The sequence below is a fragment of the Thunnus albacares genome, chromosome 10, assembly GCF_914725855.1.
Source record: "Thunnus albacares chromosome 10, fThuAlb1.1, whole genome shotgun sequence".
In the NCBI taxonomy this organism is placed as follows: Eukaryota; Metazoa; Chordata; class Actinopteri; order Scombriformes; family Scombridae; genus Thunnus; species Thunnus albacares.
This window is the reverse complement of record NC_058115.1, coordinates 24,460,444-24,476,339: the sequence shown is the minus strand read 5'-3', so window position 1 is coordinate 24,476,339 and position 15,896 is coordinate 24,460,444. Positions and strand designations below refer to the sequence as shown.

Below are 15,896 nucleotides of genomic sequence, written 5' to 3'. Positions count from 1 at the left end.
GACAGCTACTCAAAGGAATAAACACCTCCATCTTTCTTGTCTCATAGCACTTTGTAAATACATTCTGCACGTCTGCCTTGAGAACAGGCGAGCAAAGCCACATGCAACAGCTACACTGAATGACAAAAGCTGTGGTGGGCCATTTCTCCGCCCTTTGACCAACAACTGAGGCTGTTTACTCAGAACAGACCTGACTGTGAGCTTCAACAGGATATATATTGTAGGTGGTGAGATTAAAGCAGGACAGACAAGCTGCAAGAGGTTTCGGTAGTCTCATTTTTATTGAACAAATTGAAATTATTGTTTGAAATGCTCATTTAAAGGACAAATAATGTCTATAAATTGTGTTTTTAAAGGTACAACCATAGACACATGAACAAACTTTAGTAAGGAGGTCAAATAATAATCGGACAAACTTAACTTTCAGATCATGGTTGAAATCGACTGGGGTGGGACCAGTGAATGAGCACTCCCTCTCTCACAGCAACTACCAATGAAAATAACACCTTACACTGAAAGCCCAACCACAATAACACCTAACTTTCCATGCGTCATTTGTTGGCTAGTGTTGATTGTGAATGTGTGTTTATCTGTGTCTGTTTATTTGTCAGTTGCCAGCAGTACTGTACACAAAAAGAAAAAGCAGAAAGTACAAAGCAGGGCACAAAGTACATGAAAGTATTTACTGCAGTTGTTACTGTTCCTGTATCCACCTTGCTGGACACACCACTGTGTCAGGGAACCACTGGTTTATCTGTACAGTACGATAATTTTGATGTGTTGTTCAACACTTGTAGTAGTCAGACTGTCAGACTCAACCACAAATAGAAATGCATCTTCAGACAAGTTTTGCTGCAGTTTTGACCCTTTACATTAACAATTTATCTAGTTTCATTCTCTATACAATTACACCTACATATAAGTAGGTGAAGGAAGTAGAGTGTCAGAAACCTCCACTGTTGTATTCTTTTGATACCAGAGCCTGCGGTGTTGCACTTGACTGCATTATCATGTCAACTGGTTCTGTCTTGTTATTGTGAATGTGTCCACCACTGTTCATGGGGTAGTAAGGTGGCATTTTTACTGTTTTACTGCATGTGAAAAGCTTCCTTTTAATACAAAAAATACCCTTTTGGGAAAGTCTCTCAATGATTAACATACTGCCTCTCAACAACAAGGTCTTGGGTTCAAATCTTGATATTATTTTATTTGTGATTTTTCTCCCCTTCACACAAGTCCCCTTCCTCAGATCAAAACATGCAGGTTAGTTGAGTCAGAATTCTAAACTGCATGCAGCTGAATTAGTTTCTGTGACAGCGTTGTGCTCTGCTCTCCTTTCACCAGCCCCCTGACAAGAGTCGTCAGCTCTTCCTGCTGATGTGACTGACAGGCACAATGGGCGGGTCATCACTGATGATGTGGAACAGCTGGATTGGCTGCCTCCTACAATATTCAAGATGGCCCCTCCATCTTTGTGATGTCACAAATCATGCACATAGGCCCACCTCTTAAACAAGCACAGAAAAACTTTCCCTCTTCAGTAGATAAACGTGAAAACAGCCTTCTGGTGTCAAACTCTGCACATCATTCTGCACAGTGAAGGCCGACCATCCAACTGAAGGAACAAGAAGCAAAACACATTTTTGAGTGGAGGGGGACTATAAGTTGCAGTAAAAAATAAAATAAAAGACATTGAACACTTGCTCAATGTCTTATGTAAATATTGTTCATTTCAAAATTTTAACTGCTGGAAACAAGATGTGTCCTTCTTCACAGAAAGTCGATTCTCTGTGTATGTGCACTGGAGGCTTCAAATGTCCACATCACACTTGTATAAATTGGACTACATTAGCTTACAAAAGACTTGTGATGTCACAAATCATGCTCGTAGGCCCAGCCCTTAAACTCAGATTTTCAACAAGCACAGAGAAACTTTCCCTCTTTAGTGGATGAATGTGAAAACAGCCTTCCAGTGTAAAACTCTGTTTGCACAGTGAAGGCCAAACATCCAACTGAAGGAACAAGAAGCAAAACACATTTTTGAGTGAGGGGGACTTTAAGTTGCTGTAATCGAAATCTTGAGCAATTGAAATCTCCACCATTAAACATAATCTTGGGTTTGCAGAATTACTCAACATCAAGGTTTTGTTTGGAGAGATGTCTCTGAACATCTTTTAGTTTGATTATGAGTTTGATAGGGTTAGTATAGACAAAACACTGAGATAAATCGTGCTGGAAATGGACAATATATCACCCCCTTTTTTTTTTTAGGGATTCTGGAAACTGGCTACTGGCCAACAAATATTATAGTAATGACAACAATGCTCTAAAAGTGTCACTTCTTCCCACAAATGAAAATCTGACAAATCATCCAAACATTTCTTGATACATGACCCCATCAGGATAAAGTTAATTCCAATTTATGGTGATTTTTGTGTGTGTCCTAAACAACTTGACCATAACTATCAGCTGAAAAGTCCATCCAAATATTGTAGAAAAAACTAGACAAAATGTTACGAACAGGAGTATTTGAGATTATTTTGGTTCACATCAAGATTGAATAAAATCATCTCTTGTGTTTACTCTCAGTGTCAGTAATAGAAACACACCATGAAACATGAAACAAAAGCTTGCTGTTGGTGTTGTTTCATGTGTTTAGGTTGGAAAGATGTTTGATATTATTTCCACTGTGGTAGTACAATGAAACGCCAACATAACGAGCAGCCAATCAGATTGTTCTGAAATTGTTCCCTCCCATTTCATATGATTACATGAAGGCGGATCATCTTCTGATCCTGTTTAAATTAACTGCTGTCTTACCTGAATTAACAAGAAAATGCTGTTTGGATTTTATATCCTGCTCATGCTCAGAGTTGGGCGTAAGTATATAAAGTCAGCTTTACTCTAGATTTATTTCAATTATATTGTCATCTTCTTGCAGCAATTTAGCAGAAAGCATATATGAAGCCATGTCTGTTGTTTATTATTGCTCTGTGTTTATTTTTTATCTTTTTTTCAGGATGTGCAGACGATCAGATCTTTGTGACAAAGACTGTTAATGTTGGAGATAATGTGACTCTGACATGTATCCGACAGAAAGCTGTGTCTGCAGCAACCACCTTGTTCTGGATCAGGCTTGTTTCTGGAAACGTACCTGAATTCTTGGGAGGAACATATGCCTTTGATCATGATCGTGTTAATAAGATTACTCACATTACAACAAAACAAGAGCCTGGGACATTTGTCCTGCATATAAATAAAGCTAAGCTAAGCGATACTGGACTTTATTACTGTATAAAAGTACACCTACTTAACATGACATTATTGAAAGGAACATTTCTGAGGATTAAAGGTAAATAAAAGTCAGCAAGCAAAGATTTCACGTTCCTTAAATGTAATCATCAGTTTATCTGCTTACATTCAAAACTATTTATAACAGCAGTTTACATATTTACATTTTAATGTTTCCATAGTTTATAAGAAAGTGTTCTTCATATATGAATGAACGTGTGTAACTGTTTTCATTAAAGTGAGTAAAACATGTTCATAATTTGTATTTTCACTTCCCCAGGACCAGAACCTGATATCACTGCCATCACTCAAGACTTTCCATCTGATCCAGTCCATCCAGGAGACTCTGTGACTCTCCAGTGTTCAGTGCTCTCTGACTCTGAGAATAAAAAGTGTTCAGAAGAACACAGAGTGTACTGGTTCAGAGCTGGATCAGATGAATCTCATCCCAGTTTTATTTACGCTCATGGAAACAGCAGCGATGAATGTGAAAAGAGTCCTGAGACTCGCTCTCCACAGAAATGTGTCTACAACTTCTCTAAGAAGGTCAGCTCGTCTGATGCTGGGACTTACTACTGTGCTGTGGCCACATGTGGGGAGATATTATTTGGAAATGGAACTAAACTGGACATTGAAGGTAAATTAATTTTTATATAATGGTGAAATTACCCTATCTATGTGTTTTATTAGGAGTCAAGTACAATCCATTTAGATCAACTATCAAAAAACATTTATTCTTCTTCATTTTATCTTTTCACATACCATAAATTAGTTATTGCTACTTTGTAACATCAAATTATTTATTTTATTTTATTATTTTCATGATGCTTCAGTTGTCAGCAGGTGGAATTTAAAGAAGGCCAACACAATTATCTACCTGCTGTGTGCTGCTTTGGCTATAAGTCTAGTTGTAACAGCCTTCCTCATATGTGGCATCAAGAGAAAATCTTGTGATTGTTTTAACGGTAAGAAAAATTACTCAAACATTAATCTATCAAACAGTATTCAGTAACAGCTATAACATCTTTAGATTCACATCAGTGCTGCGTATAAGTCATGTTATTATTATTTTATAATACAGCTGCTGTTTCTCTGCAAACAAATACTGAAACAGCCAGTGGTGGCCAACAAAGTCAGCAGGTAAGGAATTTAAAGATAATATGTAATTTGAGAAGCATGTTTTATCTGTTTGCACATCCTTACATTGACTTCCCATCTCACAATATTTTGGGATTTATTTTCTCAGAGATATCAGGACTCATTGGTTTATTCTGCACCAACCTTCACCAAGAAGAAAGCTGGCAAAGCAGGGAGAAGAAATGCAAAAGCAGCAGAAGAAAATTGTGTCTACAATACTGTCAGGGCTTAGGGGTCAGATTAATTCACACACCAGATTGTTTCTAATATTAAGTTTTTTTCTGTCACATTATCTGTGAAAATAGTGTTTAAGCTGCTCTAGCACATGCCTTTCACCTCTGAACTCTGTAACACAATGATTTTTCAATTTTGGATAAAAGATTTTTGGTGTATCATTCTGTTTATATCATTATTTCAAAAAAGAAAATTAATCATCATGCTGCAAAAATAACATCTAATAGTTAAACATTTAGAATAGTCTTTAGCATACCATATCTTCTATATCTTGTTTACTGTCTCAAGCTTGTGATGACACCCAAACTGGCTTTTTAAAAGATTAATCTTGAAAGAGTTGGTTTGAAATGAATTAGCCATGAGGAAAGTTTCCTATTTGCCTTTTTTATCTGATCTGCATTTTTAAGGTTTGAAAATCTCATATGACGCTTATCTATCAATTCCTTGAAACTGATGTTTGTGTACATGTTTTACTTTAGTTTTAAATAAGCAAATATGCATCATGAAATGTATATTTTGAAATGAAAAGCAGGTGAGATTGTTTGTTTTTCTCAAGAACTAAATCTTTCTCAACTTTTGAGAGCAGTCTGTCTGGAAATCTGCTGGGTGCAACACTTTTCAGAAAACACATTCTGACTGATATTCAACTTCCTCCTATCGCTGTCTGTGCACATCATACTGTAACTCTAAAACAAGCTAAGCTACAGACCTCTGCAGAGAGTTGGGGAGCAGTGTAAAGGTCCTGCTCTGCCTATAGAGAGGGGTGTTGCTGGTTGTGATAATCTGATCTAACATCGTAGTACACACTCCTGTGTGTTCTCTCTCCTCATTTTATTCCTTCTTTTCACTTTCTGTGTGGAGAAATCCAGCGCTGTATAGTTCACTGCTGTTGTTTCACCATCCTGCAAAAAATATAATATTTGTGTGTTTATAAAAAACTTAGAGATTACGACTGTAACATCATTAACTAAACAATGAAGTTACTTTCTTAGGTGGCTTATTTAATAAGTGTCATTAGCCTAAATGTGAAATGTGTTATTGATTATTCATTCCTCTGTCATGAAAGTAGCAGATGTGTTATATTATTGAACAGGACTGTATTAAAAATGTGAGCAATATCAACAAGTACTGACTTAAAATCATTTGGTGCACTTGTTCATTTACTTTATTTCATGCACTTTATAATGTTCCTATATTTTGTCTATAATGACATATCTGATTATTTAACATCGTCTTAGATACATACTCTAAGATACATACTCTATCCATGTTCATTATATAGGAACAAACATTATGTTACTTAACAGTGAACTCACTTTACTTTACTTAATGAAAAAGGAAAAAGTAGGCAAAATACTCATCACACTCCCACTTCAAGATCTCTTCACCTAGCCAGTGAAAGCAGGGAAATACACCACCACATATTTACCAGAAGCATAATTACCAGGTCGTTTGATTGATCCACTGTTGACTTGTCATGTCCAAGATTATGAGAAGCTCTTGCTGCTCCTGTTAATAAAAGCAAAACCTTGAGTGTGTTCACAGTGGGAATATGTTTCCTGATGTCATATCAGTGTGTTTGTGTCTCATTAAAAGACAGAAATGAACAAAACAAGACTTTGAGCACATTGATAAGGTCTTGGTGTTACAGTTACACACACATGTGCCCAGATTCAGTCCCTTGCTGGCCCCTGAGCACTGAGCAGTCATTGTTGAAGTGCTTTCACATTGGAAACTACACTGTAATGTCATATAACATGTGAAATTATATGTTCACTACACATATATAAAAGTATTGAATCATCATTCTCATGATGAACATTCATCAGACAATGGAAGTTACAAGTTAGTTTGGGAAATTAATGTAATTTGACAATAATATAAATACTCTATAGTGACCTCATAAAATGGTTCATTTCTTAAACGTTCACAATATTGTACGACTACAATTTTGACATTTTTTAATTGTAATAGTGACACAAAATGAAATGATCTAACCACTCACTGAAGACGCTGTTATTAGTGTTTGGAGCCATTTCTGAACAGACTACCGTGCCCAAACATAATGAATAAACATGTCATCCAGTGCAACAGTGTGGCTCATTGACATGTTTTTAATAGTTTTTGGATAACTATGGAGGTCTATGGCACAGAAGAATGACATTCGGATACACAGACAATACCTGTAAGTGAGATTTATTCATTGTTGGTTTGGTTTCTCCACATGCAATTTGTTGACAATGAGACAAATATAGAAAATGGCCAGCCATGTCCTTTAAACTCAGATTTAAGGTGAACACAGAGAAATTCTCCCACTTAAGCAGATTAATGTGAAACCAGTGTTTGAGTCAAACACTAAACATACATCATTCTGCTCAGTGAAGGTCCAACATCCAAGTGAAATAAGAAAAAGCAAAACACATTTTTGAGTGGAGGGGAACTTTAACTCGGTCGTGGTCTCCCACTTGTGAGGCTAACATCCGTCTCCCTCACAACAGTCTGATTGTATCAGGAGCTACAATGCCCTGTGAAGACTGACAGCTGCTCCAGAAGGCAAACAGAAACATAACTAACCTCAAGTAGGACATCCATAGATTCTCTGATTAGCTGAAAAAGAAAGCCTCCTATCCAGCTTCATTGACATCGCCTCTGCCTAGGCTAAAATGATATCAGCTATGAGCTCTGCTATATCCGACACCATTCTGTGGGATCCAGTAACATGTCCGCAACCTTCCTCCTGCTCAACTCCCACTCACCCAGCTACCTGGTCTGAGGTAGTGGTCAGGGGCCACAAGAAGAGTGGTCACCAGGCAGATCACCTACCCTCAATCTTTCAAATCGCTTCACGATTCTTCAGAACAAAGTGGCGATACACCCAGTGGATCTCTCCGTGGATGCAGCTGCCAACCTGTGCTCTGCTGCTGGCTCGAGGTCTGGAAGATCTGTGCCCTCGGCTGCCTGTCCCCCCGCCCAGTCCACTACCGGCTCTGCTACAGCGGCCGTCTCACATCCTGTCACCGCTGATTCTCCTGTGGTCACCTCCACTGGCTCCTCTGTCAGATCACGGCCTGGGAATTCCTAGTCTCGCCTACCTTGGCAAAATAATTGGAGCGCCGAGGTACATCCCCGATCAGATCTGCGACCACCACAGCCACAAACCCCTTCTCTGCCTCGCCTTTAAACACTGATTATCGGAAGGTCCATGGTAAGGAACATCAGAGCCAAAGGTGCCCACATGCACTGCTTTCCTGGAGCCCACGTTTGAGACATTTGTGATAAACTGCCTTCTGTCCTTGAATGTCATCCAGACTGCTCCAACCTGGTTATTCATGTGGGATCAAATGACGTCAGCCAACAACAGTCTGAAATCCTCCATGCTGACTTCCAACTACTCATCTCTGCGCTTAAAGACACTGGGAAACGCATCTTCATATCTGGTCCGATCCTGTCCCTTGGGCGGGGCTGTGGTCGGTTTCCCCGTTTGCTGTCACTGCACACTTGGCTGAAACAAGAATCCAGTGCAGCACGAATGAACGTGGACTATATTGATAATTTCAACCTGTTCTGGAACCGCAGCCAACTGCACAGACCTGACAGGCTCCATCCAAACCTACACGGGGCAAATTTGCTCTCTGCAAACATTGACTATGCTTTGGTTGACCTGCAGAATGCCTTTAAGACAGTCCATTCAACCATGAGGTAATCCACACACACAATCAAAATAATGTTCACTGCCACCGTAAATCCACTGGCAGGGTCCCTGTTACAAATGAAATTTCAACAAAATCTGGCCAAATCTACCCCTACTACTCATGGGGCATGGACAGTCAAACTCACATTCAGCTGAACTAGCTGTAAATCACATCCCAATCCACCTAACACTCAGACACCATATCCCGTTCAGTAAATTATGACAATCTTATTACTATTACACACACTATAGTTCCATCCTCGCCACACACTCCCTCCCTCCTTCCCTCCAAATTTGGTCTGCTGAATGTGAGATCGCTGTCTAACAAATCATTTATCTGTCAAGATGTCATTATGTCCCAAAACTGTTTTTTCATCACTGAGTCATGGCTTACCCCGATGACCCCCCCCCCCCTCTCACTGAAGCCAATCCTCCAGGTTACTCTCACTTTCATCAGTCCAGGTCACATGCACGAGGTGGTGGGGTTGCCGTAATTCACAAAAGTGACCTCAAGTGCTCCATTATCTCCATAGGGCCCTTTTCATCTTTTGAACCTTTGGCTTTTGTGATAGATGGCATCTCACCAGTCTTCTGCCTACAACTGTACAGACCCCTAAGCCCAATATGGACTTTATCAGTGAATTCTCTGATCTCCTCTCCCACATTGCTCCGAAATATGACGATATTCTCGTTCTCGGATATTTCAACATTCACATTTGCTGTCCCTCTGAAGCCATGTCCCATAATTTTATAAATTTATTTTAATCCTTTGGTCTGCAGTGATCTGTAAACAATCCATGTTAAAGGACACATCCTAGACATAGTTCTCTCCTCAAGTCTCTCCATCTACAACCCTGTGAGAGAAGATTTTAACCATTCTGATCACAGGGCTATCATTTATTATCTCAATTTGCCACATGCTTCTCATGTCCACCCTGCACTTCTTCGTTCCTGCATGCTAAATTCTTCCACTGCCACTAGGTTTGCAGACGCCTATAGAGAGAAATACCAGCTGGCTGTCAAAAATGCTAGGCTCAACATTTTTCTGATCTCATTGACAAAAACTGTCATAATCCCAGGGTACTTTTTAGTGTATTAAAGTCTGTCACCTCCTCCACTCCCACCTCATACTCAGAAGCATCTGTCTCTAAATTTGATGATTCCTACAATTCTTTAAAGACAAAGTACTTAGCATCAGAGCTAGTATCATTTCATTTGTAAATAGCCTGTCCATCTCCTCTGAGAACACCGCAGTTCTAAATTCCCTTAACTCCATCACTCTACCAGAACTTCATCATATCATCTCTTCTATGAAAACCTCCACCTGCTCTCTTGACATTATTCCAACTAAACTCTTCAAAGACGTTATTGGCACCATTGGCCCCAGCATTCTTTCAATTATCAGTAGCTTCCTGGAAACCAGCCAGTGTCAAGCCACTTTTAACAAAACAGAATCTGGACCCTACAGTCCTCAGTAATTACAGGCCAATCTCCAAACTCCCCTATCTTTCTAAAATCCTTGACACTGTAGATTTTAATCAACTGTGGTCCCACTTGGCTCAAAAACGGCATCTTTGAAAGATTCCAATCTGGCTTCACACCCCTGCACAGTACAGAATCTGCACTACTGAGAATAACCAATGACTCCTTCTTGCTGCTGACTCAAGTAACTGCTCTGTCCTTTTGCTCTTAGACCTAACTGCAGCCTTTGACACTGTTGATCATTCCATTCTCATTCACAGCTTAAGCCAGTGGGCGGGGGTTTCTGGCCCTGCATTAAACTGGTTTTCTTCATATTTGCCCAACAGATCCTTCAGTGTCTCTATTAGCAACTTATCTTCTTCCTCTGCCCCCTTGTCCTGTGGTGTCCCTCAAGTCTCCATTCTTGGTTCAATCCTGTTCTCCATCTATTTGCTAGGTCATATTGTTCAAAAGCACATTTCTTTTCACTGTTATGTGGATGACACACAGATCTACCTCCACCTAGAGCCCAATAACTACAACAAATTAAACAACCTCAATAACTGTCTTCAAGACATCAAATCCTTGATGGCTGCAAACTTTCTCCACCTCAATGAGAATAAAACTGAAGTTATTTTATTTGGACCACAGAATTTAACCAACATTATTTCTCCTCATCTAGACCCATTGGTTCCATCTGTTAAATCAAATGCAAAAAAGTTCATTTCATGTCATTTTTGATTTAGGATTGAAGTTTGACAAATTAATCAGGTTGTTAGCTAAAGAATTGATTTTAAAATTCTGTTGTTTGTTTACAAGGTGTTAAATGTATTTGCCCTCTCTTACAGAACTCCTATACCCATAGCACACTGTCAGAGAACGAAATCATCTGACCAAAGACTTCTGTCTGTCCTAAGATCCAGGGCAAAGTGTTATGGGGACAGGGCTTAGTCTATTACTGCCCCAAAATTATGGAATTCTCTTCCTCCCACCATCTGATTCTCCCCCACTAAGTGTCATGTTAAATCATACTTAAATTCATTAGCCTTTAACTGTGACTAACGTAATCCAAGTCAGATATTCTTCCTGAAGTCTCTGTAAATCTCTTCTTTCTCTCTTTTTTCTGTTATTAAGGACCGAGCCCAAAAGGCAGAGGACTACTGTAAAACAGAGCGAGGTAAGGGCAAGGACCCTATTGTTTTTCATGTGTTTCTTTCTTTCTTTCTGTCTGTCTTTCTTTCTTTCTTTCTTTCTTTCATTCTTTCTTTCTTTATTATTATGGGACATCACACCTAAATTTGACCCCCTAAACATGCTCAAAAACTCACCAAATTTGGCACGCACATCAGGTCTGGTGAAAAATTTGATAAAATGTAAAAATAACCCCTAAAGTGCCAAGTGCATTAATGGTATCGGCTTCAAACTTTAATAGGTGACTTATGACACTATGCTGAAAAAAAGTTGTTAAAAACTTTGTAATAACTCGAACGGTTTGGATTTTATAAGCCCTGAAAGTTGCGGTGCCACATCACACCTTACCATGTAAAACAATGGGAAGGCAATCTATGGGCATGAACTTTGTGTCAAACAGAGGCTTCTGATGTCTAAAGTATACGTCTGACCACTTTCAAACCTGTATCAATTGATTCGCAATGAAATTTCCTCTAAAAACTATGATTTTTAATGTAAGATTTAGACAAAGTCATGGGATTTATGAGGAAATTTCACAAAAGCGTATTTTAAAATCCTCCTCTCCAACTGCTCCTGGTTATGTCACTCCCTCAGTGCTGTGAAACACTCCACAATACACACTCATTATAAAATCACAGGAGGAGCAAGAAAAGACTCAAAAAAAAAACCTCACACTCTAATATCTCAAAAACAATAAAAGATAGAAAACATGTAAATTCAAGATTTGTAGGTCAAAGTCTTGTGACTCATTTAAAGTTTTGAAGAAGGATGAAGTTTGTATCTAAAACTATGCGGAAGCAGTAAATGTTCAAAAAGGTGTGGGTTCGCTCACACTCTCCATTCAAATATATGAGTATTTTTCTGTGTCCAGCTGCAGTTACTTATTGTCTCAACACACCTGACAGTACACATTTCAATCAAACTTTGACCAGGTCATGTGGGTTAAAAGTCTTTCCTTTTCTAAAAATAGACTTGATGAAAATTAGGAAAATAATTTGTTTTACACACAAACTCATCAAGAGTTTTCAATTTACTAATTGAAATTCAAGTGAATGGGCCCAAAACTTGCATAATTTTGATGACACAGGGGTGAGCAAGACAGACATGTCTCACCCTGCAGAAAATTCTCATCCTGTCAATCAAACTTTCAAAATAAAAGCACACCACACTTGTAAGAAATATCTCTCATTTTTAAAAAGCAAAATGATCTGATCCCAACAGGCCAGAGTGCAAGGTCCTGACCAACGCTGCTTGCAGCATTAATTTTGTTTTGTTTTGTCTTCCTCTCTGTGTACTAGGAAGCACGTTGGATCTACTGTGTTGTCTGTTAAGTGCTATATAAATAAAGTTGATTTGATTTTATTTGATTCAACTGAAACAAAAAGTAAGATATGGTGAACCTACCATTGCAATGTTCAAAAACTCTCCTCCCATTAATGTAGAAAATGAGGACGGCAATCACAGCCACACAGCAGGCCAACAGCGCTCCAAGTAGAATGACAACTGGATCCAACTCTGATCCTGGAACCAAATAATCTCCAAAGAGACATTAAACATTATTTATTAATGGACTGTCAGGAGTCATCATTTGCTGGCATTAATTACATTTTGTCAACAATCTAAATAACTGTTAACTTAGTGTTGGAATGATGTTAAGTATTTTACTCTTTTTACTTTTACTTTCTATACATAGAGTATGTATAATATTTAGTCAAAAGTATCCTCTTCTTTCATTTGAGTTTTGGATTTGACAAATGCTAATAAACAAAATTTGATTTATAAATGATAATTATAGCTGAAATAGTGTCAGTCCAATGCAATCATATAAACGGCTTCACCAAATTAAATTTTTCTATTTTTTTTTTTATTTTAACATTGTTATAGTAGCCTAACTAACTGATGAAAATTTCTATACCATCCGTCTTTGACTGCAGATTTGTGGTGATGTGTGTTCATGGTTTGGTGTAGACATTTCCTAAAGAAAAGCTTTCCCATTGTTCATCTGTCATTATCATGCTTAACTTTGATTGGCACAGCTGTTTCTGAGCTGAGACCATGAATGTAACTGGCTGAAAGAGTATTTAATAATCATCACACCAACTGATCTTTATTCACCTTCATCCAGCCTTTTTGCACTTGGTGCTGCTGCACATACAAGTGCCTTTTGCACTTGTATGTGCCGTGCACATACATGGAGGCTTAAAACTTTGGAGAAAGCAACAAACTAATAATACATTTTTAAAAAGAAAAAGCCGAAATATAATATATTTTAACTCAGCTAAATACATTTATGCAAAATCTATTTATGATTTAAATACAACTGTAAATACATACTTGTGTCCACTTTAGTTCCTTCACCAAACAGGATCTCTCCACATGTGACCACAGCACAGTAGTAAGTCCCAGTATCAGAGGAGTCCTGTATAGTTTTGGACAGACTGTAGACACAGCTCCTCTCCACAGGTTTATCACTCCTGTTCCTGTGAGTGTAAACGATGCCTGGATGAAATCCTCCTGATCCAGCTCTGAACCAGTACATACTGCGTACACCTGGACACTGATCTGTGTTTTCTGTTGTGTTCTTGGAGAGCAGTGAACATTGGAGAGTCAGTACGTCTCCCAGCTGGGCAGATGCTGTCTCCGGACTTTGTTTCACATAGACTGATTTCTGCTGATTGTTGTCTGTGTGATTCAGTAAAACAACATTTAAAAAAGTAACCAAATTAATTCACAATCTAAATTTATGAATGACTTAAAAATGTAAAAGATTGTTGAAATAAGGCACATATTATTTTTACCGTTCACAGCCAAGAATGTGCCATTGACGAAAGTTGGATAAAACGACGTTCCTTTCTGACAGAAATATGTTGCTTCATCCTCTTTGGTTACATTTCTGATGATGAGAGAATACTGAGCATCCTCTTTTGTGACAGTGAAACGTGACTTAAATTGTTCAGTGACTGTTATTTTGCCAGTGAGTCCAGAAGCAACTGTTTGGCTCATATGTCCAAGAGGCTGCTTATACCAGGTAAAGAATTTGTCGTTGTCAGAGAATGGACAGTGAAAAGTAATATTCGCACCAGGTTCAACCAAAGTCAAAGAGATCAGGTGAGGAACCTCTGCAGTTTGAATCAGAGCTGAAGAAAAACAAAAAAGACTTATTAGACAACAGCACAAAAACAATGAAATTTTTTTTTCATTTCAAATTTATTTACAAGGCCTTGTCTCATACACATTACTATCACAGACTACTCAGACTAAATGGTTTCCCACATCTAATGAGAATTGTACTTACACACTGCAGTAAGAAGAATCAAAGCAGCCAGATGTCGGATCATTGTGGTACAGCACTCGTCTTCACAACTGATGTCTTCTCACCAGATGGAACGTTTGGTCACAAGGTGATCACGGTTTACGTAGTGGAAAACATAGTGATTGGCCGAAATGCAGAACATGAACTTCCCCTTAGACAAACCAGTGATCTATTTTCCATTGACACAAGATGTACATGCACATAATTGTTGTGTTTGTATTGTTTTCAAAGCATTCTCTATATTCTGACCACTTGAACTACAATTAAGTTCAATTTCTTTGTGTCTGTAATTCCTGTTTCTGTGTTTTGTGTACTGTGTGTACAACTGCGTGAGTGTATTTAAAGATGGAGCTATGACGCAATTTTTTTACCTTTATGTTTGGATATCGCCACCTACCAACACACGTACACAGCACAGGCACGAAGATGACTGTAATTTTCTTTTGAACAAAGTTATATTTTCCTTGTTTCTTACCAGAACACATTTTTTGCTTCCTTGAGACATACTGTAACTCGTTGCTCACAAAACATTTCAAAAAACATTTACTTCATACTTTCAAACCTGCATTATTTACAGCTATGTTTCCTAGCTAACAGTCTTCCGCTTCCTGTAGCAATGCTGTGTTTCTAGCCACATTACCACCACAGAGTGTAGAATAGTGTGAAACTGTTGGCACAAGTGTGTAGGGGTGCCTGTAATGGAGCTAGAAATAGCAAACACAATACTGTAATACTGCTTGAAATTATTCACACGCACACAGGTGCTTTCAGTTATTTTGGCTGATTACGCATCTGCTCAGGTTGACCCTGTGTGGGTGTACCATGAGTGTGCAGGGCTTTTAATGGGAAGTTAGCTTACACATTGGAGCTATTTACTGACCCACAACAACTGGGCCCGATGGCTGAATGTAACAATATCATCATGTCCATAGGCACCTCAACAGTGGAGCAAGTGGAGCAAATGCATCCCCATTATTCAATTAGGGGGAGCAAAGTTATGGTTTTGCTACCCCACTTTTTGTCTTTTTAAAAATGAACGTATCATCATACAGTCCCCGCAATCAGGTGATTATATTTAAGCAGCCTATATCAATGATCATTTTACTATTTTCAGCAATTGACAAAAACAAGTAATAAAAAATCACACATTTTTGGACCACCCTTTGAGTTGGTTCAGCCCAACCTGAAGAGAGAAGCCTCTTTTATATGGAGAACCCGCATTGTAGCCATAAAGAGGATCTGCCTTTGAGCTGCATTTGATTTTTTTACACTGATCCACAAAAAGCCGGCATAAAGCCGTCTCTATGTGTCCTTTTACATAGCATGCCAGTGTTCCAGAGTCAGAGGTGCGATGAGATCAGACTGATCAGAGCTGTAAACTCTGCCATGGTCCTCATGGCCAAAGACGTTATATAAGTTATATAATGTTAAAAGTTAAGTTACACTTTTCTGTTGGCTTCCCGACTCATTTTAAAAAAAGATTAGAGAAAAAGAGGTAAAGGTATAGTCAGTCATTCTGGAAAAAGACTGTTGACATTTGAACTAAACACCCAAACAAAAACACCCCTCCCTTTGTGC

At 38.6% G+C, this 15,896-nt stretch overlaps 2 protein-coding genes across 2 annotated transcripts; one reads left to right on the top strand and one right to left on the bottom strand.

Annotated features, from left to right (window-relative positions):
• Positions 1–2,594: 2,594 nt before the first annotated feature.
• On the top strand, positions 2,595–4,843 carry LOC122990521 (signal-regulatory protein beta-2-like). The gene is made up of 6 exons (XM_044363881.1): positions 2,595–2,879; positions 3,020–3,352; positions 3,572–3,928; positions 4,125–4,256; positions 4,373–4,431; positions 4,538–4,843. Exons 1-6 carry the CDS (start codon positions 2,837–2,839, stop codon positions 4,658–4,660), a joined length of 1,047 nt encoding a protein of 348 aa, XP_044219816.1. The 5' UTR covers positions 2,595–2,836; the 3' UTR covers positions 4,661–4,843.
• A 4,356-nt stretch (positions 4,844–9,199) lies between these two features.
• On the bottom strand, positions 9,200–14,182 carry LOC122990112 (the record flags this gene model as incomplete). The annotated part of the gene is made up of 4 exons (XM_044363233.1): positions 9,200–9,207; positions 12,410–12,541; positions 13,340–13,687; positions 13,804–14,182. Coding segments are annotated over 4 exons (867 nt in total), but the record flags the coding sequence as incomplete, so codon positions are not given.
• Between the last annotated feature and the right edge of the window lie 1,714 nt (positions 14,183–15,896).